The following is a 27,234-nucleotide window of genomic DNA, read 5'->3' as shown; positions in this document are numbered from 1 at the left end:
TGGGGTCAGAGATTTGGGTAGACTTCCTCAGCGTACCCGTTTATGTAACTGGTAGTCTTTGAAGCTACTGATTGGGTGGAGAGTCTTTTTATTTCTGGCCCCTAGAGGGCAGTAGAGTCAAGTCTTCGAGAGAAGAGACAGGCGAGAAAGGTGGTGATGGTGGTGGAGGCGGCGGTGGTGGTGGTGGTGGTGGGAAGAGAGAGACAGGGAAAGAAAAGAGACTTGGGGGAGGAGGAGATGAGTTAGAGTGCGTGAAGTGGGTGAGGAAATATAGCTTAGGCATATCTTGGACGATTTTTTCACTACTGAGTCCTGGGAAGAATAATTATTTCATCTTGTCTCTTTAGAATCATATAACACATGGAAAGCAAGGCACTGTGGACCTCAGGATTAAGGAAGGGCAGGGAGTTTCTCCTGATAGGATCCTGTGGGTGGGGGTGAGACGAGGAGGAGCCACCCCTGCTCCTCCCTGCTCTCTTCCTTTTATTCAAGCTGTGTTACTGAAGGCATTGACGCTGTCCCCACAGGACCCAGTGCAGAATGAAGAGGCCCAGATCAAGGCTGACTGACTGGTTTCAGCTGCAGAAGGGAATCACACAGATTTCTCCCATCCAAGTACTTGCTTAGCTCCCCAGATCAGACGAGATCAGGCGCGTTCAGGGTGGTATGGCCGTAGACGGGAATCATACAGGTTTCTACTGCTAGCCCAGCTGGGGAGGAGCAGAAATGTATCTGTGTCCCCCAGGCTGGGCTTTAAGTGGGAAAGACAGCTGTGACTTTGACTTTTGGTTTCCAAACATGAACTTGCCTCCCCCACTAGCTTGAGAAATCCAGGCCACGGAGAGTTTCCAAGATTTCAGTGGGAATGACCATGTGATCCAGGGGAGCAGGCGCACGCTGGGCATCTCCCCTCCTGATCCCAATTAGATCTTGACAGAAAACTACCTGGGAGGGCAGGCACAGGAAGGCACAGTCAGACTAGATGACTACCAGGACCCATTGCCTGTTTCTACCTCCCTCCCTTTTTAAAAATTTGTGGTACTGAGGATGGAACCTAGCATGTTGCCAGGAAAACACTCCACTACTTCGATGTTATCTCCAACCCATTAAAAAGAAAAACAAAAACAAAAAACTTTGAGTTAGGGTCTTGATTAGTTTTCCAGGATGGCCTTGAACTCATTTTGTAGCCCAGGTACTCTATGCCTCAAACTCCTGAGTAGATAAGATAACAGGCCTGCCCACCAGGCCTGTCCCCACCTGTATGCTAAGCTGAGATTCAACAATAGTTTCTTTTTTTTTTTTTTTTTTTTTTTTTTTTTTTGGTTTTTCAAGACAGGTGTAGCTTTGGAGGTTGTCCTGGAACTAGCTCTTATAGACCAGGCTGGTCTCAAACTCACAGAGATCCTCCTGCCTCTGTCTCCCGAGTGTTGGGATTAAAGGTGTGTGCCACCACTGCCCAGCTAGTTTCATGCCTTTTTTAAAAAAGATTTTATTTATTTATTATGTATACAACATTCTGCTTCCATATATATCTGCACACCAGAAGAGGGCACCAGATCTCATAACGGATGGTTGTGAGCCACCATGTGGTTGCTGGGAATTGAACTCAGGACCTCTGGAAGAGCAGTCAGTGCCATCTCTGAGCCATCTCTCCAGCCCCTAGTTTCATGTTTTAACCCATCCAATTATTATTTCCTGTATTTGACAAGTCAGATCTTTGGTTTTCCATGGTTACAGTAAAATTCTCTTCTAAAATGAACATCAAAGGCTAGAGAGATGGCTCAGTGATGCAAACCCTAGGACCTGAGTTCCATCCCCAGAACCCCCATGAAAATAACTGGGCATGGCATCCCAGTGCTGGCAAGGCAGAGATGGCAGATCCCTAGGGCCTGGTAGGTGAGCTCCAGGCCAATCAGAGATCTTTCTCAAAATACGAATGGACAGCATCCAAGAAATAGCACCTGAGATTGTCCTCTGGCATCCAGATGTACACACTTGACTACACGGCACCTTTGATTGCAGTGCTTGCGAAGCTGATATAGGAGAATGGCTAACCTAGGCTACACAGAACTAAGCTAACCAAGACTACATGAAAAGGTCCTAACTTTAAAAAAAAAAAAAAGACACCCCCAACTATTTGTATCTGTAGCTAAAAGCTAATCTCCCTGAGACTTCTCACTGGCTCACTTCCCAACAACTGGACATGGATCAGACACTCTCCTTGGATTCAATGAGGAGCTGATAGGATCGTTTTACTTAAACGATCTGCTATTCATTGTAGGATCTTGTTTTTGCCTGTCTTTAGCTGAGCTGCTGTTCTTGTCTTCTGCCTCTCCTTATGAGAAATAGTAACTCCCCATCCTAGGGGCCTTTCTTGTTTCTCCCAGCTTTGTTTCTTTTTCTTCTAGCTTGGACTCTAATGCTGAGTCCTTTGCATCGCGCCTGGATATGTGGCCTAAGCCTCACACACTCTTGAGCTGCAGGCACTCCAGTTCTGTAATAACCCTAGACCCAAGAGAGGCACTGCCTAGGATTCTCATTTCTCCTGATTATTCTAAACCAACTCCATATCCCGGAGGAAGCAGGAAAGAAGGCGGGAAAACGGAGGACCAGCAGGAGGAAGTGGGCATTTGTATGACCTGTACCTGACCATGCACTTGAGGGGTCTATGCTGTCCAGTCTGAGATGTCTGTCCCAGCTCTAAGGCTAAGCTTTGACTTAAATCTTCACAACAGTCTTTCTCTTCTCCTTGCCTCATCCCCATTGTTTTTTCTTTTTTGAGACAGCACATTGCTAAGTACCCCCAGGCAGACCTTAAACTCACAACAATCCTGCCTTAGCCTCCTGACTGTTAGGATTACAGGCATGTACCTCCAAGTCTGGGCCTGAGTCATTTTCTGACCCAGGGGTCATTTCTGGTCCTTGGGATTGTTCAGTGCACACAAAAAGCCAACACTCAGACCAGTGAGTCTCTGTCACACTCCCAGGACTTCTGCAGTGCCCTCCTGTATCCTCCAGGCTGCCTCATCTGTCAGCCTTTCTCTCTGGCTTGTCCTCTATTGTCTCTGACCTGTCTACATTTTTCCTGCAGCCCATTCTGGCCACTTGACTTCCATGGCTTTATGCTAGCCTGGCACCAAGCTGTGTTCTTAGCTCAAAGACAAAGAGGACATGAACAAGCAAGCCAGAAAAATAAATTGCATGAGGCCAGACCTTGAGAGTTCCTTTGATTGGGCATGAGCTAGAATGTATCTGAGAGGAGCCGGACAGTGGTGGCCCACACCTTTAATCCCAGCACTCCGTGGACAGAGGCAGATGGGTCTCTGAGTTCCAGGACAATCTGGTCTACAGAATGAGTTTCAGGACAGTCTGGTCCACAGAGTGAGTTTCAGGACAGCCAGGGTTACAGAGAGAAACCCTGTCCAAAAAAAAAAAAAAAAAAAGGAAATATCTGAGAGAAAGATAAATTGTAAGTATATTTATGATGGAGGAGAGTGGGGATTAGGCAAGTTAGAGACTAATGAAGAAGGGGTATTGGGGAGGGACTTGTGGAAAGCAATGGCTAACAGGAGAGCATCACCAGTCCCTGAGTATGGGAACTGAGAGCAAACATTATGAGTGATTAATAAATCCCACCAGTGGGCAGTAGGCATCCAGAATTTTCTCTTAATGGCTTTCTCTCTTTCAGATTTCATCTCTGAATTTTTTTCTCTAGGAGCTGGTAAGATAGCTCAATAGGGAAAGGTGACTGCTCGCAGCTAAGCCCATGAGCTGTGTTTGATACTCCAGCCCCACGTGACAGAAGGAGAGAGTTGACTTCTGCAAGCTGTCCTCTGACCTCCACATGAGGGCCATTGCACGCATCATAACCACCCACCCCTCACAATCCTCACACTGAATAAACGGAATTTCCATTCTTTAGTGATTGTCTATCTTCTGCTTTTCTGTTTCTTGTTTTGTTTTTCAGGACAGGGTTACCCTGTACATCCCTAGCCATCCTGGAACTTGATTTGTAGACCAGGCTGACCTCAAAGTCAGAGATCCGCCTGCGTCTGCCTCTAGAGTGCTGGGATTAAAGGCATAGCCACCACGCCCCGCTCTGTTTTGCTTTTAAAATTCTTTTTTGGGGAGCTGGCAAGATGGCTCATCAAATAAAGAGGCCTGCCACTAAACCTAGGACAGCCAAGGCTACACAAAGAAACTCTGTCTTGGAAAAACCCAAAGCCAAACCTAGGAATGGACTCTAGGTCCTAGACAAGCACTCCATTGCTGGGAACTGCACCCCCCCACACACACACATACACACATTTGAGAGAGGTTCTTGCTATGTTACTCTGGTTGGCTGGAAACTCATTGTGTAGATCAGGGTGGCCTTGAACTTAGGACATTCCTTGTGCCTTTGCTACAATTACAGGCATGTACTACCATTCCTGGCCTGTGTCAGCCTAAAAAAAAAAAGTTTTGAGACAGCCTTGAGTTTGCAGAAGGGTCCCCTTCACTGAAAAATGCCCCAACCTCCTGGGTATGCCAGATCCAAGCAGTTATTTACTTTCTTTTTCTTCTCAGAGTAACTTTTTTTTTTTCCCTGCTACTTGCATCTGTCTCTGTTTTCACTTGTTTTTCTTTTAGGATTCTGCCTTTTCCTCTCTGCTGAATGGAGCCACCACCTGTCTCCCCCAGGTCTGACTAGACATCTTCCCTTTAGCTGCATCTTAGAACTATACCACAGTGTGGAACCCCTTGGCACAGTCTGAAGACCTTGATGATGATGGATAAGGACCTGTGTGAGCATCCTGTAGGACTTTCCGGGCATGCAGCCTCCCCAGAGGAGACTGTAGTGAGTGTAAGCCTAGCCGCCTGGAGGGAAACACTGGCAAGGGAGGTTAGATGCCAGTCCTTGTTCCGATGCCCTTTCCTTACAGCTCTCAGATGGATGTTGCTGACCTTACTAGCTATCAGTAGCAGTGGACATTCTTGATGCCTAACCCTTTTATGTTGCTTTTATTCTGCTTCTGGAAATGAAGGAGAAACGAGTTCAGGAAGACTTCGGGGTAAACCTGGAAGGCAGACTAGACTCACCTCTGGGGGCTGCTTCCACACACAGTGGGCTCCCCAGGCAGAAACTAGCTCTTTCCATGATAGATAGTGGGGACAGGGAGAACACAGCCAAGGTCCTCACTAGAATCCGTTTTCTCACTAAATTCTCAGGCTTCCCCCTTACCTTGACTCTGGCTTCCTGAACACAACCCCACCCCACCCCCTCCCTGCCCTTACATCTGCTGCTATTGTCTCCACTCAGAAGCCCAATTTCCATGAGAGTTCCCATTCTCATCCCGTGCCAGCCAGGGCCTATTCCAACAGCCTTCTAAAAGCGGCATCCCATCCATAAACACTGGGTAAAATAATGAAGGCTTTTGTCTCTTAACCGGTGTTCTTGTCACTGATGTTTCGGAAGTGTGTTTATAGAGGCTGAGTGAGAGCAAAGAGGAGGGGCTCTGCATTCGACCGGCTCTGTTGAGAAACAGGACCCAGATATGCCTTGTGTTCAACCCTCGATTTTCCTGGGTGGCTTACTCCAGCTTTAGAACCCTTGAGGAACAAGTAGGCCCAGCCCCCTGAGCTCGAAGGGATGTTGTTAGGCAACCAGGAAATGTGGCCGTCATTTAGACAAGAGCTGGGTATCAAGACTGCATGACTGGCAGATAAGAACAGCACAGCACATATCAACATTTAGATGGAATAGCTTGGAAAACAAGATGCCACCATTCCAATGTTGAGCCTAGTGAGGTTTTAAGCTGGGGGTTTTTCAGTGCAGGAATGGCTTCTGGAGCCCCTGTGTTGTGTATGGGGAGGCAGGGGGAGTCTCTCCTCATAAGTGGGAGGCATCCTATGGAGGAACAGTAGAAGTGGATGTGAAGCCTGGGTCCTGGGGATAGAATCAAGTCCAGCAATCGGGAGTCTTCCACCGTGTCAGTCGGCACCCACGGCCTTCTGTGCAAACCCTGCAGGAAGCCAGAGAATGAACAAATGCGGGACAGCTTATCAAAGCCGTGCAGAAACGGCACCAGCATCTCATCCACACCCAAGCTTCTGCCCAGTTGCGTTCTGATTTATTCCTCACCCTCCTCTCTCCCAATGCCAGGGCTTCTCTTCAAGCTCACGTCTGTCCTCTGACCTTGCAGACAAACAGGCTATCAGTCACTGAAGAGCTCTCTCATTTCCTTCAACCCCAGGCCCGTTCTCCCGGCACCCCACCCCACCCCTTCCCACTGTGGTCCACTCCCTCCCTCTGATCACTCAATCTGACCCTCACTCTCACTCTCCTTCCCCCGCACCACTCCACCCAGCCTTGTCCCTCCCTGACTCACCCCAGGTCCCATTGTCACAAACAAAAATTTCAGCATAACCCTCTCCAACCGGTTTGGCTTAGGTGTGCAGCCTTCCATGGGGACTGAGACCAGTTTAAGTGGATGCTTGGACACATGTAGATGACATCCACATGGACATGGACAGAGGCAGTCCCTCGTATATTAGTGACACGCAGACACACAAAAAGGAAATGCGTGCTGGTGAGATGTAATTTGTTGCAGATATATATGTCTGTCTGTCTTCTCCTGATTGAGGGGCCCTTCAGGGCAGGGATCAGGTGTCCTGTGTCTCTGTCACCTCCCTTGAGCCTGACACAGTGATTTTCATTAGGTGTCTGTTGAGTGAATGCTCACTTGCAGCTGTGCACAGCGATGTCACACAGACACGGGCATGTGCGAAGGATGCCTTCTATCGTGGCTTGAATTGTCCCCATTCTTAGAACTCAGAATGTAGGTGGGAGGAGGGTAGGTAGTGAGGCATGAGGGGAATGGGGACTCAATGTTGAAGAAAGGATTGAGCTCGGAATATAGGCATTGGTCTTGAAAGGCTTTCATAACCATTATTTTAGAATCGCCTTTGACCTGAAACGCGGCTTCCCTGGGATTCATCCCAGAAGAGGACAGAAAGGGCCTGAGTATGAAGCATATTCCTCAGGAATGTGGTCCACGTGAGACATTATAGGACTAAGGGACTGAGGAAATAGAGAAGACTTGAAGATGAATATTTGTTAGATGAGGAAAGAAAAATCCCTACCTCACTTACAGGTGTGGATGCTACCTTATTCTCTCTGGCTAGTGGCACCTGCAACCCCCATTTTAAGGTTGTTTACTAGGGCCTGGCCATAGCCATAAAGATGTGGGTGTGTTCCTTACCTTAATTCCACCTCAGAGGAGTTCTGTTTCCCTTCAGGCTTCCCTATGACTAAAGTTGGGGTGAGTGATTTAGGGTCCCACCATCCAGGGGCTCAAAGGTATTCTGCCTGGTAACACTTTGAGGGGAAGAGTATATGGTGAATGAAAATGCCAATGCAGATGGGACACTGAATTTGTGATCTAGCTGCTTTCCCACCCTCATGCCTCAGTTTCTCCTGTGATTTCCTGTACCTAGAGGGTTGAATCCGTGGGAAGGAAAGAGCTCCTCTGAAAGCATGTGATAGGATCCAAAGTGTGATAATTATAATTATAACACAGGATGCTCCCCCTCCCATCCCCCTGGCCCTACCCCACCCCTGCCACACTGGATCTCAAAGCAGCATCGGGGTGGGGCTGTTCCCCTGGCATAGGTGGGGACCTGAGCCCTAAAGAGGGGAAGGGGTTTGCCAAGGCGGAGGTGGAGAGAAATTAAGGAGATTTGGCAACCAGCCTGACCCATGAATCTGCCTCTGACCTGCAGGAAATAGCCCTTGAGGGAGAGGTCACTATCACCATCACTGCTGAGAGGTGGGGTCCAGAGAGGGGTCTGCTCTATGGGCAGCATCAGAGGCCAGATTACAGCCCAGGTTCAGGATAGTAACATGATCATTTGAGACCTCTGCCTACTGACCTGACCCTTCCTCCCGTATTCTCCACACTGACGCTGATTAATTCAGAAATGCAGGACTTCCAAAAAAAAAAAAAAAAAAAAAGTACACTCAGTTCCCATTAGGGGTTGTGAACTGTCCTAGCATGGTTGACTGGACAAAATTATAAAACAAGGCCGACTTCCAAGTACTTCACAGAGGAGAGCTGCTATCCTTTCCCTCAGTTTAACAAGTCTACTGAGTCTCAGTCATGGAACAGGCCTCAATCAATGGCTCTTGAATCAAAGCTTACAATTTAGTTAAGGAGATAAGATGTGCACAAATTATGAGTGCACAAGCTATAATAAAGAGACTGGCAAGAACAGAGGAAGAAGAGAAGAAAGGTTCATTTCAAGTGGGAGGAGCTTAGAAGGCTTCTTGGGAGATGTAGCCTTTGAGGTCCGTTTCAGAGATGAGCAAGATTGACAGGTAAGGGGTCTGAGGAAATGGCTCCGTGGAACAGAGCTTAGATGCACATGGCATTGGCTCTAGGCCTCCACCTAAAAAACAAACAACAAACAAAAACCCTGAACAGGTAGAGTTGGTGGAATAGTGATGGAAACAGTCCTCATTAATAACTTCCCCCATGACTGATGCTTCATTCTTCCTTTCTGTGTTTCTGGACATGAGATCTATGTATCCTCTATATTTTCTTTCCCCAGGTGTATCTCCACATGTATGTGCCTTTTAAAAATTATTGTTGTTGTTGCTGTTTGAGGTAGATCCTCAAATAGCCCAGGATAACTCAGAACTCTATGTAGCCAAAACTGTCTTAGAAATCTTGATGCTCAGCTGGGTGTTGGTGGCGCACACCTTTAATCCCAGCACTGGGGAGGCAGAGGCAGGCGGATCTCTGTGAGTTTGAGACCAGCCTGGTCTACAAGAGCTAGTTCCAGGATAGACTCCAAAGCCACGGAGAAACCCTGTCTTGAAAAACCAAAAAAAAAAAAAAAAAAAAAAAAAAAAAAAAAAAAAAAAAAAAAAGAAAGAAAAGAAAAAAGAAAAAAGAAAAGAAAAGAGAAATCTTGATGCTCTTGCCTTCACCTCCTCAGGGCTCACCTTCACAGATATGCACCAGCATGTCTGGCTTTTACCTGCCTTTGAAACTGCAGTCTGCCTCTGTCTTTCAGGTTCTTGGTGTGTACCCCTTCTTCTGGCTCCCCAGCTGTCCCTCGGTGGTTACTGTTATCCACCCAAACTGGAACTATGTGATCAGAGGAGTACAAGTGTTATAGGATGCAGGGACAGAGTGAAATCAGTCCTTGCAAACTTCAAGCTCATCACCCTCCCCATGACCATGGGTGGGGGGACACACCATAGAGAAGGAAAGCCCCTCCTCAGGCTGTACTAATGCACTTTTAAAACTCCTGGCCAGGTGTCAAGTTGTGGAGAGGGCGCTCTGAGAGGAAAACCAGGAATCCACAGGGCCAACTCCCTGCCAGTCCCTCGACCTCTCCCGTGCAGGGATGGACCAGGAGAAATCTGTGAAGTTCTTTCTCAGGGGGTTTCTGAATTAGCTTTCTGCTTCCAGAAAACCACTAGGCTAACTTGACTATATCATCTAGCAAGTCTCTCGCTGATTTAGGCCTTCTGAAGGATGAGGTAGGGACCTCTTCAGTTCTCCTCTAATTCCGTGGCACCAAAGCTGAGCCCTTTAGGAGTTTGAGGAACTTGTCAAGGACCCCAGGAAACAGCTGACCTGGCTGTCATATGAGAGGGGTTCGTTCCTTTTCACACACATCTGGGGCTTGCTTCCCTCTCTAAGACACCCAGGCCTCCTTGTACCACCCCCTACCAGTGGTTCCGTGTCATAGCACCGTTCATACCCTCACAGGTAAAGCCCCTATTGCGGATGAGATCCCACTGCCCGCACCCAGATTCTTCCCTTCTTCCCTCCCTCCCTGGCGCCCATTAGTTAGCCCAGGCCGTGGGGGCGGTGGCTGCGGAGTCTCCTCTCTGTGCCAGGCCCGGCCCCCGGAGACGCACCTGTTCTGACCTGCTTAGCAGGTTCCCAGGTTTCTGCCTTCGTTGTTGGCCACGGCGTGGGAAGCAGCTCTGGGGGAGCTCAGGGCTCCCGATCACGGCTTCTTGGGGGTAGCCACGGCTGGGTGGGTAGAACTGGGGCCTGGGTCCCCTAAGTGGAGACCCAAGTGGGACAGGCAGGTACGTCAGGGCCTGGGGACTCCGTGACTTCCTGCCTTCTGGGTCAAAGCTTTACTCAGCTCCAGAACCGGCTCCCAGGGAGAACTCCGTGGAACTTCAGAGTCACTGGGCAGATCTGCCTTTCAGCCAATGCCCCTGTCCCTGGGAGCCGAGATGTGGGGCCCTGAAGCCTGGCTGCTGCTGCTGTTCCTGGCATCGCTTACAGGTAGGACTTGCCTGAACCATCAGTACTCTTGCTTCTGAACCCTACCTGGCAGAGACAGGCACGCAAATACACACACACACACACACACACACACACACACACACTTGCACGCACGCACGCACGCACGCACACAAATTCACACACGGACTCATCACATACACAAAAATTCCCTTTCCTTGGACTCTGGATGAAGGAGACCATCTCTTTCTCCTGGTCTTTCCACTTGCCATCAGTGCCCTCAGAAGACTCAATGTAGCTCTTTCTTTTCAAGTCCCCTCTCTGCCCCAAGGACAAGCCCCTGGTGTCTGCAGTCCCTAACTACCTCTGCTAAAGTCTTGCTTCACACACACACACACACACACACACACACACACACACACACACACACACACACACGCACGCATGCATACAGTGCAGGTGGACTGAAAGGAAGAACCAAGGACCCTGTTCATCCCAGGGCTTCCAGAAGGCCTTGTGGCCTACCAACTGGGCTTCAGAACTGCCTCAGTGTTCACAGGGTGCCAGACATCTGGTGCCTGGAGAGTGGGTGGGCATTTCTGTCTCCTTCTTCTCTCATGATAATTTTCTGAGCAGCAGGATTGACGAGCTCCTTGAGGGATTACAGGAAAGCCAAGAAACTCTTGTCACTCTAGTCCCTTTCCTTCCCTGGTACACACACTAATAGGTGGAGAATAATGGTGTGTGTTTCTTACAGGATTAGGGGGAGGCTAGAAGGTAAAGGGCCTTCTAGATGGGAAATGACCCACTTTTATTCATTTATTACCTCTCCTTTTTCTCTGTTGGATGCCTATACAACACTTATACTTTCTGCCTGCCTAATATGTTCAGAACACATATAAATCATTGGAATGTATCATTTTCAGGGCAAGAGAGAGAGAGAATACGCACACAACGAGACCACGGTAGAATGCCATTGGCTGTTATTGGAGAATGAGTAACTGAGAACTTTTTCCTTAGAAAGACAAGGCCCTGTCTGCAGAGGACAGTAGGATCCTCAGCCCAAGAAACAGTAGCAAGGGACTGTCAATTGTCCAGCAGCACTGGGTGACTCTCTCTCCCCACCCCCAATCTCAGCTGAAGAGCAAGAGGCAAACTAGACATAAATGTGGGGACTGGCAGTATTCAAGGTTGTCCTCACTCTGGTCTTATAACAGAAGGATCAGCAGTCCACTCTCTAATCTCAGGATTCTAAACGTTAACCTCTGCCACCACCACCACCCCCTACCCCCAACCCCTGCTCTTAATTCCCATCTTCCAGAAAGCCCTTTTCACTTGTTTAAGCCGAGAGGGTGGGGCCTCCTGCTTGGCCAGGGAACCCAACAGACACTTTTCCTGTAGAATCTACCCACACCTGAAGAATGGAGTCATGCTGTCTCAGGACTTGGGTAGGATCAAAGAGATCACTACTTGAACTCTTTCATTTTACAGATGGGAAAACTGAGAGAAACAGATAGGCAGGTGAGATCTGTAAGATTATTCAGTGTAAAAAGCAGAACCAGGGTTACTGTCTTGGTCACCTGACTTTGTTGAAAAAAGAAAAAAACTGCATAGTTGAGTGCTTATGGCACTAGAAGTTGGCAAGTCAATGGTAAGGATACTATCCCCGCCTTCCCTTTCCATGATGCCAAACTGTTCTTTCTAATAGAAGCCCAGAAAAGAGGGAAAGAACTCCTGGCTAGAAAATTACCCCAGACTTCCCAGAGGTCTGAGAGAAGCTATGCCAAGGAGAAAGGCTGGCTGCAGGATTGCCCAGGAAGCTAGTAACTGATTGGATGTCACTGTACTTCTGCTGCCATGAACTGCACAGAGACAAAGGCTATTCCCAGGGATTCCTGGAAACTTGGACTACGGCATCACAGCTCAAGAACTAGACAGCCTCATCCCCTCCACTCCTGGTTCTGGTTCTCCTTTGTGTATGTGTAGGCATCTCCCTAATGGCCCTAGGAACCTAGACCAATTTTTGTCTCCAAACACCCCTCAGATTGGGAAATCAGGAGCCTTGAGTTCTGATCCCATTTCTTCCATTAATTTGTTAGGTATTTTGAACAGCTGAGAGACTACTTGAGGAGACCGAGAAGGACTGGATGGTCTCTGCAGACCTTCTGAACTCTGAAATAGTAGGCCTCTGTGATTGATTGCCCAGCTTGAAGTGGGTGTTTGTGGTGTTGGAAGAATTGATCAGTCTCCCTGTGGCTGGCTGAAAGGACCCAAGGACACAGCCTTCCTGGCCCAACTGCAAAGTGACACCTGCCCCCCAACTCCAGGGCCATTAGAGCACTGAGCCCTAGGGCCCCGCCCCACCCCTGACAGGGAGAGGAGCCCGGGCTTGGGAGGCGCCTCCAACACCACAGCTCTTTGTTTCTCCTTAATGGGATGAGTTTCCGGGTGAGGTCCCATCCCTCCTCCCTCCCCCATCTTTTGCCCTGGGGCTGAGGGGCCTGAATCTGCAAACTGCTTTCCAATAGGATCCCAGTCTCTAACTCCTGGGATCCTGCAGGGCCTGGGAGTAAGCTGTTCTATAAGTTCTAAACTCTGTCTTCTGAAGGTTAGAATAAACTTTCTGTTGAGATGAATTTCCTAGAAAGGGAGGGGCCCCATCTCTGCTTTTCTACTCATGATGACAGAGGTGGGCAGGCCCTTTCCTGTAGGACCTACCCCAACCCAGAGAAGCCAGAAAGGGAGGTTTGCTTCCCCGCCCAAATGTAGAGAACTAGGAGAATCCCAGGGAAGCCCTTGGCCTCAATGACCCTGGTTCCATTCTAGTGTTTTGTGGTGGTGCACAGGCTGGGTTAGAGAGATCCCAACTACAGAGACGGCAGTGAGGAGTCTAGGGTACACAGTGCCATCTTCTAGAGCATAATAACCTCAGAATCCGGGGGTCCTCTGGCAAAGCGAATGGGCACCAGCCAGAGGGGAACAAGCCCTGTAAGGAGAGAATCCTACATAATCTGCTCTCCAACACTTACACTGATCAAAAAGATGAGGCAAAGAGGGGATGAAGTGAAAAGTGGGAAACTGAGTCAGGAGCACAGAGAGAGAGAGAGTAGAGGAACTTTGGGGTCTAGGTCAGGGCACAGAATCTAAAGCAACGAAGTTTTAAATGGGGACTCACCCCACCTGCTTTCTGGAGGGGAATGGGGTACCATACTCCATTCTTTCACTGGAACAGGCACTAACATGGTGCCTGTGGTCTGAGGAGCTGTTCCCATGGCTTTCTACGCCACCCCCACCCCCAGCATGTCTCTCTACAACTGTTCTGAAGGCTAAGGTTGAGGCTGTGATTGGAATGAGGCAGAGCTAGCCACAGTGGCGGAGGGGGTAGGCAGAATTTGGGGGGAGGCTAGGTCTCGGGAGTTTGAGAGAAGTTGAATTCTAGGTCTCCCACCCACAGTGGTGACTCAGCAGGGCTCAGACTCTGGCTCCGGGGGGTTTAGGGGACTTATCTGTGCTGAGAGCTGTGTCTAAGGCAGAGTCGGCTGCCTCATGGACCGTCCTCCCCATTGTTCTTTCCCTCTGTTACTTGTGTGCTCCCCCCCCCTTAATCTGTGGGTGGGCGCTTTGCCCAGCTTGGGAAGCTCTCGTTAAGCTGGGGGGCTTAGGAAAAGTGGGGGGTGAGGGAGGGAGGTGGGTGAAGGCGGAGGGAAAGTTTTTGGTTTCCAAAGTTCCTCAATTCTAAGGCCAAGGTTATGGGCAGGGAAGGACCAAAATGGCTTTGCTTTGTTTGTCACCTGTCCTGGGTGGATGGGGAGTCTAGATGCTTCCCTCTCATGCCTTTTCTTGCCTCAGACTAACACACTCATGCCAACCCTCTCTGGTGAGGCTGGGGAAGGGAGGCAAGAGTTAACAAAAAAGAATGAGACCCTAGACAGCTTGGACCCCTCCCCCTAGCCTCAGGCAGCCCCCCCCCCAGCTGCTTCCCACCAAACCTGCACCAGACAGCTCTTACCCCAGGCCTAGAGCCAGAGCTGGTTTTTCTGGTGGTGGCAAGCAGCAAAGTCCTGACAGTGATTCCCAGGGAAGAATCTCTGCTTGAGGGGCCAGAAGTACTGGGGGGCCCAGGGGTGTGGCCATAGGGGGTAAAAAGGGTGGGAGTCTCTTTGTAGGAACCCAAAGAGCAAGAGAGAGGGAACCTTTGTTTTGTTTGTCAGGGAGGCTTGGTGGCAATTTCCCATCACCTGGAGGAATGGTGACCTCATCTCTGGTTACCTCCACCGTGTGCCTGAGATGAATCTGCCCTGAAGTCTTGGGGTGAGATGGGGAGGGATGCCAGGGGCAACATTAGAATGGGCAGAAGCCCAGAGCTACACGCTGACCAAAGGCGGCTGAGCCAAACAAATGGAAGCCAAGATAAACGATATCAAAATATTTACTATGTGTGTGGAGTTCCCCAGGACCGAATGTGGACTGTGCGTTCAGAGGGTGAGATGCGTGTGTAATGGTGCATGCATATATGTTCACATGCTAACACATAGTTCTCCCCTCTGGGTATAGAAAAGTTAGGGTGTGTATTTCCCTGAACAGAGATGTGAGCACATATGTGTATGAAGTTCTTGCAAGAAAATAGCTTCATATGCAGACGAACTAGAAAAAGTGGCCTAGCCCTCATCCAAAGATACCAGACATTCAGACACAAAAGACTCAGGAGTTATTGACTTTGTCACACAGACACCCCTAGTACCCCTATGTGTGTATATTCTTTTATGCACCAGCAGAAGATGCTGATGGAGAAAAGTCCCTCGAGAGAAAAGATGTTGCTCTCAAACATGTTGCTATGGCTGAGTATCTGCAAGGGTCAGCCTCAGTTTCCCCTTTTGAGCTCAGAGGCCTAGCCTTACACAGAAAGGAAAGTTGGAGCCAAGGAATAGAGTAGGGTGTAGCCAGCTAGCCCAAGCCAGGAATGGAGGACCCGTCTGGGAGCGGGCGGGGTACACAAAGGGCAGGGCCCCAAAGAGGCCTGAGGGGGCCTGGCCAGGGGTGGGGGAGGCTGAGGGCAGGGATCCTGTCTGGCCAGTTGGGCCTGTTCTCTCCCTTGCGCAAGGTGGTGGTGGCTGTGGCTAGGCCTGCTGCTGTGTGGCAGCTTCTGAGTCACTAAGGCTCCTGACCAGCGTCCTGGTGCTCCTTGAGAGGAGGGGTGGGGAGAGTTGGGAGGAGGAGGAGTGCCCGAGAAACTAGAGGCCCCCAGCCTCAGCAAACAATATGCAGCAGTAGAAGGGTCTGTGGGCTTGGCCTGGCCTGGCTACTACATGCCCATAAGGTGACCTCACCAGGCAGGCGGTGTGTCTCTTTCTGTCTGGTGACATCATCATGCTGACGCCAGGCAGGCACTGGGTGGGGGAGAGGAGGAGACAATCCTGGCCTGCCCTGGCTTGGAAGCCTGGGTTCTTGGGTCCATTTAGCCCAGGACAAGGATACTTGGGCCCAAGTTCTCTTAACTCATCTCTTTTGATTTAGAAGATGAACTGAAGGCCATTGGAAGTGGGAATTTTTCAGTCTGAGATACTTCCACTAAATAGTGACTGTAAGACAGTGTGGGTTTTGTAGGGACAGTTCCAAAGGAACTTTCCTGTTCTCCTGGGTTCCTCAGTCTGCAAAACTGGGGCTTGTACCTTCAGGATGAGGATCTTGGATTCACTGGTTAGGGACATTGTGGATGGAGACTCAAGTATGTGATGGGTACCCATGTCTTACTGTGCCCTAAGGAGGTATTTGGGGAGACAAAATATGGGTGATTTGTAGGCAGGGTGGGGTCCAGTGTAGGGATGAGGATGGAAATACATAAGCTTGAGATATGGCAGTTAAGAGCACTTGTTCTTGCAGAGGACCTGGGTTCAATTCCCAGCACCCACATGGTAGTTAACAGCCACCTGAAACGCCAGTTCTTCTAAGGCATCTGATACCCTCTTCTAACCTACATGGGCACCAAGCACATAGTATACATATATGCAAGCAAAACATTCATACACATAAAATAAAAATAAATAAAATCTAAGGGTGGAAATCTCGGATGTGACGGTGTCACAGAAATAGCCTTTGGAAGGATTGTGTCTCCTAGTGGGACAGGGCTTGGGGTCCCTGTGACCTGCATCCACATTATTGTGACTTAAATCTACATCAGTGTTTTGTAGCAGAGTGAGCTGAAGGGCCTATATTGCACCCCACCCCCAGCCTTCTTTGACAACCTTACTCCCTTTAGTGCTAGGAGGAGGTACCTGGGAGGGGTGCAAGTGGTTAGCTGGACTCCCAGGCTGGGCTGGGTGGGACCAGTGTCAGCTTAGGCAGGTCAGGCCCTGGTATCTGGCCCTGCAGGTCTGTCCCGTCGGCCTGGGGCCCTCCCAACTCCCAGAAGCAGCATCCTTCCCTCTGCTCCTCCTGTCAGGGCCACGAGACCACTGGCTTGTTTCCCTGGGACCCTCTCGGCCCTGCTCCATGCTCCATTTCCTCACTGCAGTCTGCCCATCTCCATCCCCTTCCTCCTTCGCCTGGTCCAGAGATACTTCCCTTGGCAGTGAACCCAGACAGTGAAGCCCCACTCCAAGGTTGCCATGACAACGCTTTCCCTGCGTAGTCCAACTAAGGGACTGTACATTCCTCTTGATTATACTTTCTTCCTGTTGCCTGTCTCTTCCATGCATCTGCTCACTCGTTTGCATATTTTTTTTGTTTTTTGAGAGGTGGGGGATTGAGATATTGTCTCCCTCTTGCCCAGGATGACCTTGAACCCCAAATCTTCTTGCTTGAGCCTTCCCAAGTGTTGGAACTAGGAGGTGTGGGCTACCATGCCTGGTTTCATTCATTCATTCATTCATTCATTCATTCATTCATGTCAGTGAATAAACATTCATCAAGGTCCAATTATGTGACAGGAAGGAGGCCACATACCACTGACTGAGTATAGAATCAGAAACCATGTTTTTGCTATGTGATACATGACCCTCGTTTGACTCTTATGGAGCTCAATGCCTTGGAGAAGGAGAGCGAGAAAACTGAAAGCCTGATATATAGGCTAAAGGGTTAAAGCAGAGAGCTAGGGAAGCAAGGGCAGGGCACCCAAAGAAGCTGCTTGAGGTGGGGGAAGGGAGGGAGGACTCAGGAGGAAATGATGCCTAAGCAGAGTCCTAAGGCATGAGTAGGAGTGCTCCAGACAGTGATGAGTAGGAGCAACCAGACACAGGGAGGAGGGCATTCCAGGCAGGGGTATAGTGTGAGCAAAGGTGACAGACAACAGGGTGTGTGGGGTACGTTAGAGGCAGGGATTAGAAACAGTTGGATGTTCTGAGTTGGAGTTCTTGCCATCCCAGAGTGCTCTCCTGCCTTGGCCCAGCCCTTGGCCCTGGGTATTGTTTATTTTTTCATAACCATAAGCATTCCCAGGTCCAACCTCCTTTATAAGTTACTCGTTGCAAACATCCAGTCATCTTTGAGTCTTTCCTGATCATCACCTATCTCCAGTCAGTGACCAAATCCTCACCAAATGTCCCCTTTTATCTGCCCAGTACCACCTTGCCAGGGATATGGCTACAGCCTCATGGTCTCTGCCTCGGTCTCTTTCCATGACCTGTTTTCTGGTCAGACTTCATGTTGTCACCTGCTTCATGCCACTTGCTAGCTAGAGAGGCTTTGGTGACTCCATTTCCTCTTGACCAAATTTGAATTCCTTTTCCTGGCATGGCAGTCCTGGGATATTTGGACCCACCCTACCCCAGCTATATTTTCCACTGCTGCTCAACACACACACACACACACACACACACCCTCCCTTAGGTTGGGTCCTCTTCTCTTTGCTTCCTGAACCAGCAGCCAGCCTCTCTACTTCCTAGTGTTTGCTTACCTTGCTCTTGTATCCACAATGCCTTTCTAGGTCTCCTGGGCCTCCTGATTCCACCCAACTCTTACATGAAGCAAGCCCTCCCTATGACTCTCACATGCCTCAAACAACCGACAACAAACCACCAAACACTAAGTCAGAAACCACCATTGCAAGTCAGGTGTGGTGGTGCATCCAGTAATCCAAGCATTCTGAAGGCTGACGAAGAACAGTGAGTTTGCAGCCAGCCCGGCAGGCTGCATAGTTAGACCCTGTCTTAAAAATAAAGAGGAGGAGGAGGAAAGAGAGATAGAGGAAAAAGTAATTGTCATTGCATGATTCCATACCTATCTGTTAGTAGTTAGATGACAGATAGATGGATGGATAAATAGATAGATAGACAGACAGACAGACAGATAGATGTCTACCATTTGTATTTCTATTTCTTCCCCCAAAACAGTCCTCAGGTTCCAAGAGGGCAGGAAATGGATCTTTATTTGCCAATGAGGTTATGTAATGGACCTATCTGATTTCAAAATTTCCAAATGCTTTGTACAGCTGCTCATCGATTACCAAAACACTAGTCCTTCATCCCTGGTCGTCTGATTCTGTCTCAACATTCTGACACAATTGCTGTGTGCCTGCCCTGACCTCATCTCTCCAGGGCCCTGACCTGGGGGCCCTTTCTGTCTTCAGTGACTTGCTGGTTCCTGCCCCTAAACCTCAGTTCATGCCATTCCTCCCACATTGAATACCTCCTTCTCTCTGGGAATCCAGGTCTCTCATCTTCAAGCCATGTGAAAAATGTTCCCAAGGGCCTGTCAGGATGGACCTGACACTCCCAAAATGCCTCACTCCAGGCACCAAACGTCTGAACCTTTTCAGTTGCTCCTCACCATTCTTTCCAAGAGGGTTCACTTTTACTTTTACCCGCTTGGCAGGTTGAGCCTCCTGTGAAATTTGTCCTTAGTTTCCTGGTTCTATGTGCAGAGATCCCATTTCCTGAAAGGTTGTGAGCTCCTTGAGGGCCAGAGCTACGTCTCTGGTCCTGATATAGTTTCTTTGCTCAAATAGAATCCCAGGCTGCAAAAGGGTGAGTCTTCCATAAATCATCTGTGTGGCCTTAGGCAAGCCACTTCCCTTTGGATCTCAGTTTCCTCCTCTGTTAAATGGCGATAATAACGCCTACCTCTTGGGAATGGTGTGTGGATCTAATGAGGTAATGGATTGGATGTGCTTTGCAAGCACAAACGCTCCAGGAGTTCCGGCTGCCTTTGCTGTCATTATCATTTTGATTGCGTGCCCTAGGTCCTGGCAGTCCCCCTCATTCTGACTGCTTCTGTCTGCCCCCTGCAGGACGATGCCCGGCGGGTGAGCTGGAGACCTCCGACTTAGTGACCGTGGTGTTGGGCCAGGATGCAAAATTGCCCTGCTTCTACCGAGGGGATCCGGATGAGCAGGTGGGGCAAGTGGCATGGGCTCGGGTGGACCCAAACGAAGGCACCCGGGAGCTGGCCTTACTGCACTCCAAATACGGGCTTCATGTGAGCCCCGCCTATGAGGACCGCGTGGAGCAACCACCGCCCCCACGAGACCCTCTGGACGGCTCTGTGCTCCTGCGCAACGCTGTGCAAGCAGATGAGGGCGAGTACGAGTGCAGAGTCAGCACCTTCCCAGCCGGTAGCTTCCAGGCACGGATGCGGCTCCGTGTTCTGGGTAAGTAGGACCAGCTGGGCATGATCAGGATTCGTGGTGGGTGGGTGGGTGGGTGCAGGATAAGACTGAAGAGAACTATAGGGCAGAGGCAGAATAGGCAGATATAAAAGATAAGGACCGGGGCTGGAGAGATAGCTCAGTAGTTAAGAACACTAGCTGGTTTTCCAGAGGTTCAATTCCTAGCAACCACATGATGCCTCACAACCGTCTATAATGAGATCTGGTGCCTTCTTCTGACTTGCAGGGATACATAATAAATAAATAAATCTTTAAAAAATAAATAAAAGATAAGGCCCTGTAGGGGCGAGGGAGGATTATCCCGCACCTCCCACTCAATTCATAAATTCTCTCCAAAAAAGAACTGGGGAATAATGGATCTCTGTGGGTTCGAGACCAGCCTGGTATACAAGAGCTAGTTCCAGGACAGCCTCCAAAGTCACAGAGAAACCCTGTCTCGAAAAAAAAACAAAACAAAAACAAAAACAAGGGGGCTGGAGAGATGTCTCAGAGGTTAAGAGCACTGGCTGCTCTTCCAGAGGTCCTGAGTTCAATTCCCAGCAACCACATGGTGGCTCACAACCATCCGTAATGAGATCTGGTGCTCTCTTCTGGCCTGTAAGCATACGTGGAGGCAGAATGTTGTATACATAATAAATAAATAAAATTTTAAAATCTTTAAAAAGGAAAGAAAGCTTGTCCTTCTGATGGCCCGAATTTCACTCTGCACCTTTGTGCTTTTGGAACATGGGCTTGTTCTTCTGAACAGTTTTTTAAAGAGTGGAGAACCTTAACCAGACTCTACTTAAATCCCCCTTTCGGGCCAGGAGGTGGTGGCACACGCCTATAATCTCAGCACTTGGGAGGCAGAGGCAGGCGGATCTCTGTGAGTTTGAGACCAGCCTGATCTATGAGAGCTAATTCCAGGCCAGCCTCCAAAGCCACACAGTGAAATCCTGTCTCAAAAAACAAAACAGAACAAACCCCCCCTTTCCAAGCTGCACTTAACTGATTCTGTGAAAGACACCAACGCAAAGCTTCCTTCACCATCCTAGGTTCTATGGTTTTAAAATGTGGAGGGTGCAGCTGTGATGTGGTTATCTGTGAGCAAGGGGTTAATACAGTTCTTGACTGGGCCTTCAGTGAATGTGGTCTAAGACCACATTCTGAGACCATGTGAGCAGGTTACCCTGGATCTATGGTCAAGTTCTCTTTTCAGTTTTGTGCTTTGGGCCTTTTTTGAAGCTAGAAATAAAAGTCTTCATGGTTTTGCTTTGGGTAGAAGTCAGTAACATAAGTCTTGGAGGGAAAAAAAACAAAACAAAATCTGAGTGTAAAAAAAAAAGCTGGCTTAGTGATACATATCTATACTTACACTGCTCCAGAAGCTGAGTCAGGAGGATGGAGAATTTGAGGCCAGCACACACACCCCAAAAGAAAATCTGTGACTCTAGGCTTTGTCACTTAAGAGCTGAGGACCTGGAACAAATCACTGACCCTCCCTGAGCTTTGGTTTCTCATCTGAAGAACAGGCATAATAATACCCACCTCACTAGTTTGTTGGCAGAATTAAATGAGATAATGTATGCAAAGTATTTAGCATAATAGTTGACACGTAGTAAGTAGTGATTATGATTGTTATTATTACATAGATAGTATCCAATTAGTTCTAAAATTATTTTTATTTTTTTAAAAAATGACTTATGCTGGGCTGTGGTGGCACATGCCTTCAATCTCAGCACTTGGGAGGCAAAGGCAGGTGGTTCTCAGCCAGATCTCTGTGCCTTTGAGGACAGTCTGGTCTACAGAGTGAGTTCCAGGGCAGCCAGAGCTGTTACAAAGAGAAAGCCTGCTTCAAAAAACAAAAACAAAAAAATGACCTATTCACATTGTAAAAAATTCCAAGAGTGAAAAAGATGTAAAGACACTTGAAATTACAGCATTGATCTGGCACTTTTATTGGTAAGATAAGGAAAGGGGAGGCGCAGGCTGGAGAGATGGCTCAGTGGTTAAGAACACTAGCTGGTCTTCCAGAGGTCCTGAGTTCAAATCCCAGCAACCACATGGTGGCCCACAACCATCTGTAATGAGATCTGGTTCCCTTGTCTGGCCTGCAGGTATACATGCAGACAGAACATTGTATACATAATAAAGAGAGAGAGAGAGAGAGAGAGAGAGAGAGAGAGAGAGAGAGAGAAGGGAACTGAAGTTTGCAGCTGGGTAAGACTGAGGGAGGCCTCCTGACAGGCATTGTGCTCCTCTTTCACACACCTCTCCCCTCCCCACAGTGCCTCCCCTGCCTTCACTGAATCCTGGTCCACCACTAGAAGAGGGTCAGGGCCTGACGTTGGCAGCCTCTTGCACTGCTGAGGGCAGCCCAGCTCCCAGTGTGACCTGGGACACAGAGGTCAAAGGCACACAGTCCAGCCGCTCCTTCAAGCACTCCAGATCAGCAGCCGTCACTTCCGAGTTTCACCTGGTGCCTAGCCGAAGCATGAATGGGCAGCCACTGACCTGTGTGGTGTCTCACCCTGGCCTGCTCCAGGACCGGAGGATCACCCACACCCTCCAAGTGGCCTGTGAGTATTGGGATATATGGGTAAGATGTCCCTACATTCTGAAAATAGTGCTAAGACACTGTGACCTTGAATCTGAGTCTTGGAGTCCACAGTCTAATCCAAAAGCAGATGACTTGGGAGCCAACCTAGATATCCTGGGAAAATCACTGTGGTCTCTGTGAGCTTTTGTTTGTTTGTTTGGTATTTGTTTTGTTTTGTTTTGAAACAGGGTTTCTCTGTGTAATCCTGGAATATACTCTGGAGACCAGGCTGGCCTTGAACTCACAGAGATCCACCTGCCTCTGCCTCCTGAGTGCTGGGATTAAAGGCGTGTGCCAATGCTACCTGGTATCTCTGTGAGCTTTATAGAAAAGACTGCCTTATTTTTACAGAGTTGATGGGAGGACAGAATATAAATATGGAATTGAAGTTTGCAAAATATACAGTTTAGGGTTTAGAGACAGCCTTGGGACAAGGCCCCACTCTGCTATTTACCAATAGTTAATTAGTCTTGTTAGACTTCATTTTCTTCACCAGCAAATGAGTGTAATTATACCAACTTTACAGAATTTCGATGAGAATTAGCATATGTGAATGCAAAGCATCTCACAGATTTTAAATCCTACAAGGGTTCAGAGTAAATGATAGTGTGTTCCCAGCTTTAGACTTCAAAGCTCAGATTACATTACCGTTTGGCACAAAACAGGAAATCGGGCCAGGTAGTGGTGTCTCACGCCTTTAATCCCAGCACTCAGGAGGCAGAGGTAGGAGGATCTCTGTGAGTTCGAGACCAGCCTGGTCTACAGAGTGAGTTCCAGGACAGGCTCCAAAGCTACAGAGAAACCCTGTCTCAAAAAACCCAAACAAACAAACAAAACAAAGTAAGAAATCGACAAATGTTTGTTAGGAAATGAACAAACTGGTGGGTTGTTAGGCATTTACTGAGCACCTGCTCTGTGAGTAGCACTATGCTAGTGTCATAGGAGATAAGAAAGAGTGTGAAACTCCATTACCCCAAGGGGGACTCGCTGGCTCACACCTCTGATGGGGTGCCCCCCCCCCAATGTGGCCAGGAGCTGTGGGTGTAGGTAGAGGCTGTTCCAGTAGGGCCAGAAGGTCTTCAAAGAATCATGGATTAAGGCATCTTCTCATCTTCCTCCTCCCTCCTCCCATTCCAGTCCTTGCGGAGGCCTCTGTGAGGGGCCTTGAGGACCAAAACTTATGGCATGTTGGCCGAGAAGGAGCTACACTCAAATGCCTGAGTGAAGGACAGCCCCCTCCCTCATATAACTGGACAAGGTAAGGGCCTGTGCCTGGAGAAAGGCCTACTGTGGGACTAGCACCATTTCCTTTTCAGGACCAGGATGAACTCATTAGGAGCTAGGGCCACATATTCTGAACACTAGATGAGCTGGGGCACATGTTCAAACCAATGTAAAAATATGCATAGTCAGCAAATAGTACTGGCTTGTTCAAGGGATTGTGTGGTTACCATAGGGGATGTGTAGATATATCTTTTTGACTTTTTTTTTCTTAAACTAACTTTAAACTATGAAATTTAAATAACTTCAAACTATATTAAACATCCATCTTTTATGTATTTCTGAGTGCTAAAAGTGTGTGAGACAAAGACAGTCGACTCTACTGACTGCTACTGTGCCAACACTCCTTAAAACTATTGTCAGCATCTCAGAAACAGCCATTCCCTCCACCAGCTCCTTCAAGAGTTCTTGACTTCCCCCCTCCCCAGAGAATTGCAAAGGGGTAGGATATCCATGTATGTGAGCCGATGATAAGCATGTTCTTAGACATGGACATATGAACCGTACATGTGGCCTGGCACCTGGGGCTAGGTTTGTTTACTCCACCATGCAATATCATAGTGTTGGAGCACGCAGCCCCAGTTTCCAGGTACCTCTGAGCCCCGCTAGGAGTGGAGTGTCCTGTTGTGTGGACTTTGTAGCCTGTATACCTGCTACCTGGTGCTGGATGACGTGATGCCTGTGGGAGCTTGTGGGATGGCACGCGTGTGGATCTTCCCCAAGTGTGTGTGGGGGTGCCCGGGTCAGGCTGGGCGGCAGGGAGAAAGGGCCTCTGCCTAGACCTGCCTAGGGTAGGGAGGGGCACCGTGGGAACAGCCCGAGGCTCTGGATGACGTCATGGGGGAGGGGGATGAAGAGCTGCCTGGGCACGTTGGGTGGTGGCAGCCTTAGCCTGCCCCAGCCAGCACCCTTCAGCTTCCCTGTCCTTCAGGCTGGATGGACCTCTGCCTAGTGGAGTTCGAGTGAAAGGGGACACTCTGGGCTTTCCAGCGCTGACTCCGGAGCACAGTGGTGTCTATGTCTGCCACGTCAGCAATGAACTTTCTTCGAGGGATTCTCAGGTCACCGTGGAAGTTCTTGGTAAGCACGGTGGTTGGGGGAGCAAAGATGGGGATGCTGAATCCTGAGCTGGGGGTGGGCAACGGGAAGCAAGACGGAGAGAGAAATGGCAAAGAATGTCTTTGGGGATGATGGAGCGTGCACTTAAGCTGAGTAGGTAGCCGTGGATGTGTTCTGTGAGGATAACATTTGGGTAGCAATGGGGTCTGCGGTGGATCCAGAAAGGATCTGGGCATACGTCTCAGACACTGACCTGTCTCCTGCAGACCCTCAAGATCCAGGAAAACAAGTGGATCTAGTGTCGGCCTCAGTGGTGGTCGTGGGTGTGATTGCTGCGCTCTTGTTCTGCCTCCTGGTGGTGGTGGTGATACTCATGTCCCGATACCATCGACGAAAAGCACAGCAGATGACCCAGAAATAGTGAGTCCTGGCTGCACTGAGTGGGGTGGGAACTGAGCTGAGAACAAAGAGGAATGAAGCCGGAAGTGAAAGGAGACTGGGTAGCTTAATAACTGGACAGCTTGCTCACCAGAGTTGGGCAATGTCTTTGGGAAAGTGAGGAAAGCCTGGGACCTGGACCACAGCTGGGTGGTCCAGGCATACGCCTGAGAGAAGCACAAATTCATATTCCCCAGGTATCATCTACTATGCATACTATGCGCTATGTGGCACACCCATGCTTTCTAGCCACATGGTTATCTGCAACCACATACTCGGTTGCAGACAGAGTTTGGCAATTGTACCCTCCAGCCATGGTACTCAGGCTCAGCCAGGCTAGACTCACCTTAGGAGGCTGTCGCTGCTCTCAGTTCCTGACAAGGAGATGTCTTTCCCAGTGAGGAGGAGCTGACTTTGACCAGGGAGAACTCCATCCGGAGGCTGCATTCTCATCACACGGACCCGAGGAGCCAGGTGTGTGCTAAGGTTGGGTGCATGTGTGGGGCGTGGGCACACAGGTTTGCTTGGCTCTGAGTGCCTCTGTAGATAGGAACGTAGCCCTATCCCAGGTCTGGCTGCTTACTCACAGCTGGAGCTGAGCCGAGGCTGGGCCATTAGCCGGGGATAGATGCTTTGGGGCTGCTGGGACTCTTCCATGCAAGGCCCTTTTAGCACTGGGTTGGGGGCTGCTCTAGGAATCCACCACCCGTGCTGGTTGCAGGGTGGGTTTGGGGGAGTCAATGAGGGAAGGAAGATGACTGTGTCAGAGACACACGGACCTATGGGTTGGGGGAAAGGTGATCAGGGAGGAGGCTGGTGAAGGACGGAGGCGAAGAGGCTAAGGGGAGGAGGCGGAGCTTTCTTCTAACTCCTCCCCTATGTCTGGGCCCCTGCAGCCGGAGGAGAGTGTAGGGCTGAGAGCCGAGGGCCACCCTGATAGTCTCAAGGACAACAGTAGCTGCTCTGTGATGGTGAGGCCCCCCGGCCCCACCGGTGTCCCCAAGACTCTCTTCAGGCCCCTCTCCTGGCCCCAGACGTGGTGTGACAGCAGCCCCTACACCAGTCCCTGCATCGTCCCTGGCTCACATGCGATCCCTGCCCCCATTTCTGCTATGCCTTTGTTCTCCGTCTCCCCATCCCTATGTGTGCTTGCCCTCATGCTTGCCCTCCCCACCCCCAAATTTCCAAGCCCCGTGCCATGCCTCTGGGATAGCCATTATCCATGCTTTACCTGACCTCTGACCCCAACACCCCCCAGCCCTTCCCTACTGTGTCTGCCTGCTTGATCTCCACTCCTGACTTATCCTCTGCCCTTGGTCTCCAGAGTGAAGAGCCAGAGGGCCGTAGCTACTCCACATTGACCACAGTGAGAGAGATTGAAACACAGACTGAACTACTGTCTCCAGGCTCTGGGCGGACAGAAGAAGAGGATGATCAGGATGAAGGCATCAAACAGGCCATGAACCATTTTGTTCAGGAGAATGGGACCCTGAGGGCCAAACCCACAGGCAATGGCATCTACATCAATGGGCGAGGGCACCTGGTCTGACCCTGGTTGGCCTCCCCGGGCCTGATCTCTTCTGCTTCCATGGGGGATTTCAACTCTTCTTAGGGGACCCCTCCTTAGTATGCCTGCAGATACTTCCCACCCCACTGACTGCTCCACTTTTACCTCCAATCCTTCTGTTCATCAGGAGGGCTCCACTGGTTGAGTGCCTCCCACCATTGTGTGTAGGTCATTCTCTCTCTCTCTCTCTCTCTCTCTCTCTCTCTCTGTGTGTGTGTGTGTGTGTGTGTGTGCATTCATGGCACTTTGTGTGTGCATGGAGGGGTGACTATCCATGGCATACGGTGTGCATTGTGCCGTCATGTTAAGAGCCCACGTGAATGGTGTATGTGCCACAGGATTTGTGGCTGTGTGCAGAACAGTGCTTGGGTGTGGCCTGTGAGTAGTGTGCCTCATGTGTGACCTCTACCTGCAGATGCAGGTATTTTCCTCAGACCCCAGAGCAGTATTAGTGACG

The 27,234-nt window shown here is 49.5% G+C and overlaps 1 protein-coding gene across 2 annotated transcripts; it reads left to right on the top strand.

Moving 5' to 3' along the window:
• The first annotated feature begins 10,219 nt into the window (after window positions 1–10,219).
• On the top strand, window positions 10,220–26,759 carry Nectin4 (nectin cell adhesion molecule 4). 2 transcript variants are annotated; one of them, XM_027418989.2, is made up of 9 exons: window positions 10,220–10,295; window positions 19,477–19,836; window positions 22,122–22,412; window positions 23,570–23,690; window positions 24,645–24,793; window positions 25,039–25,192; window positions 25,609–25,684; window positions 26,107–26,181; window positions 26,535–26,759. In XM_027418989.2, exons 1-9 carry the CDS (start codon window positions 10,220–10,222, stop codon window positions 26,757–26,759), a joined length of 1,527 nt encoding a protein of 508 aa, XP_027274790.1. The 2 variants fall into 2 exon arrangements, with proteins under 2 accessions (XP_027274790.1, XP_027274791.1); XM_027418990.2 differs by lacking the exon at window positions 26,107–26,181.
• The last annotated feature ends 475 nt before the right edge of the window (window positions 26,760–27,234 follow it).

This window comes from Cricetulus griseus, chromosome 5 (genome assembly GCF_003668045.3).
Source record: "Cricetulus griseus strain 17A/GY chromosome 5, alternate assembly CriGri-PICRH-1.0, whole genome shotgun sequence".
NCBI classification, from domain to species: Eukaryota; Metazoa; Chordata; class Mammalia; order Rodentia; family Cricetidae; genus Cricetulus; species Cricetulus griseus.
The sequence above is the reverse complement of the archived record's forward strand: the minus strand, read 5'-3'. Positions and strand labels throughout refer to the sequence as shown.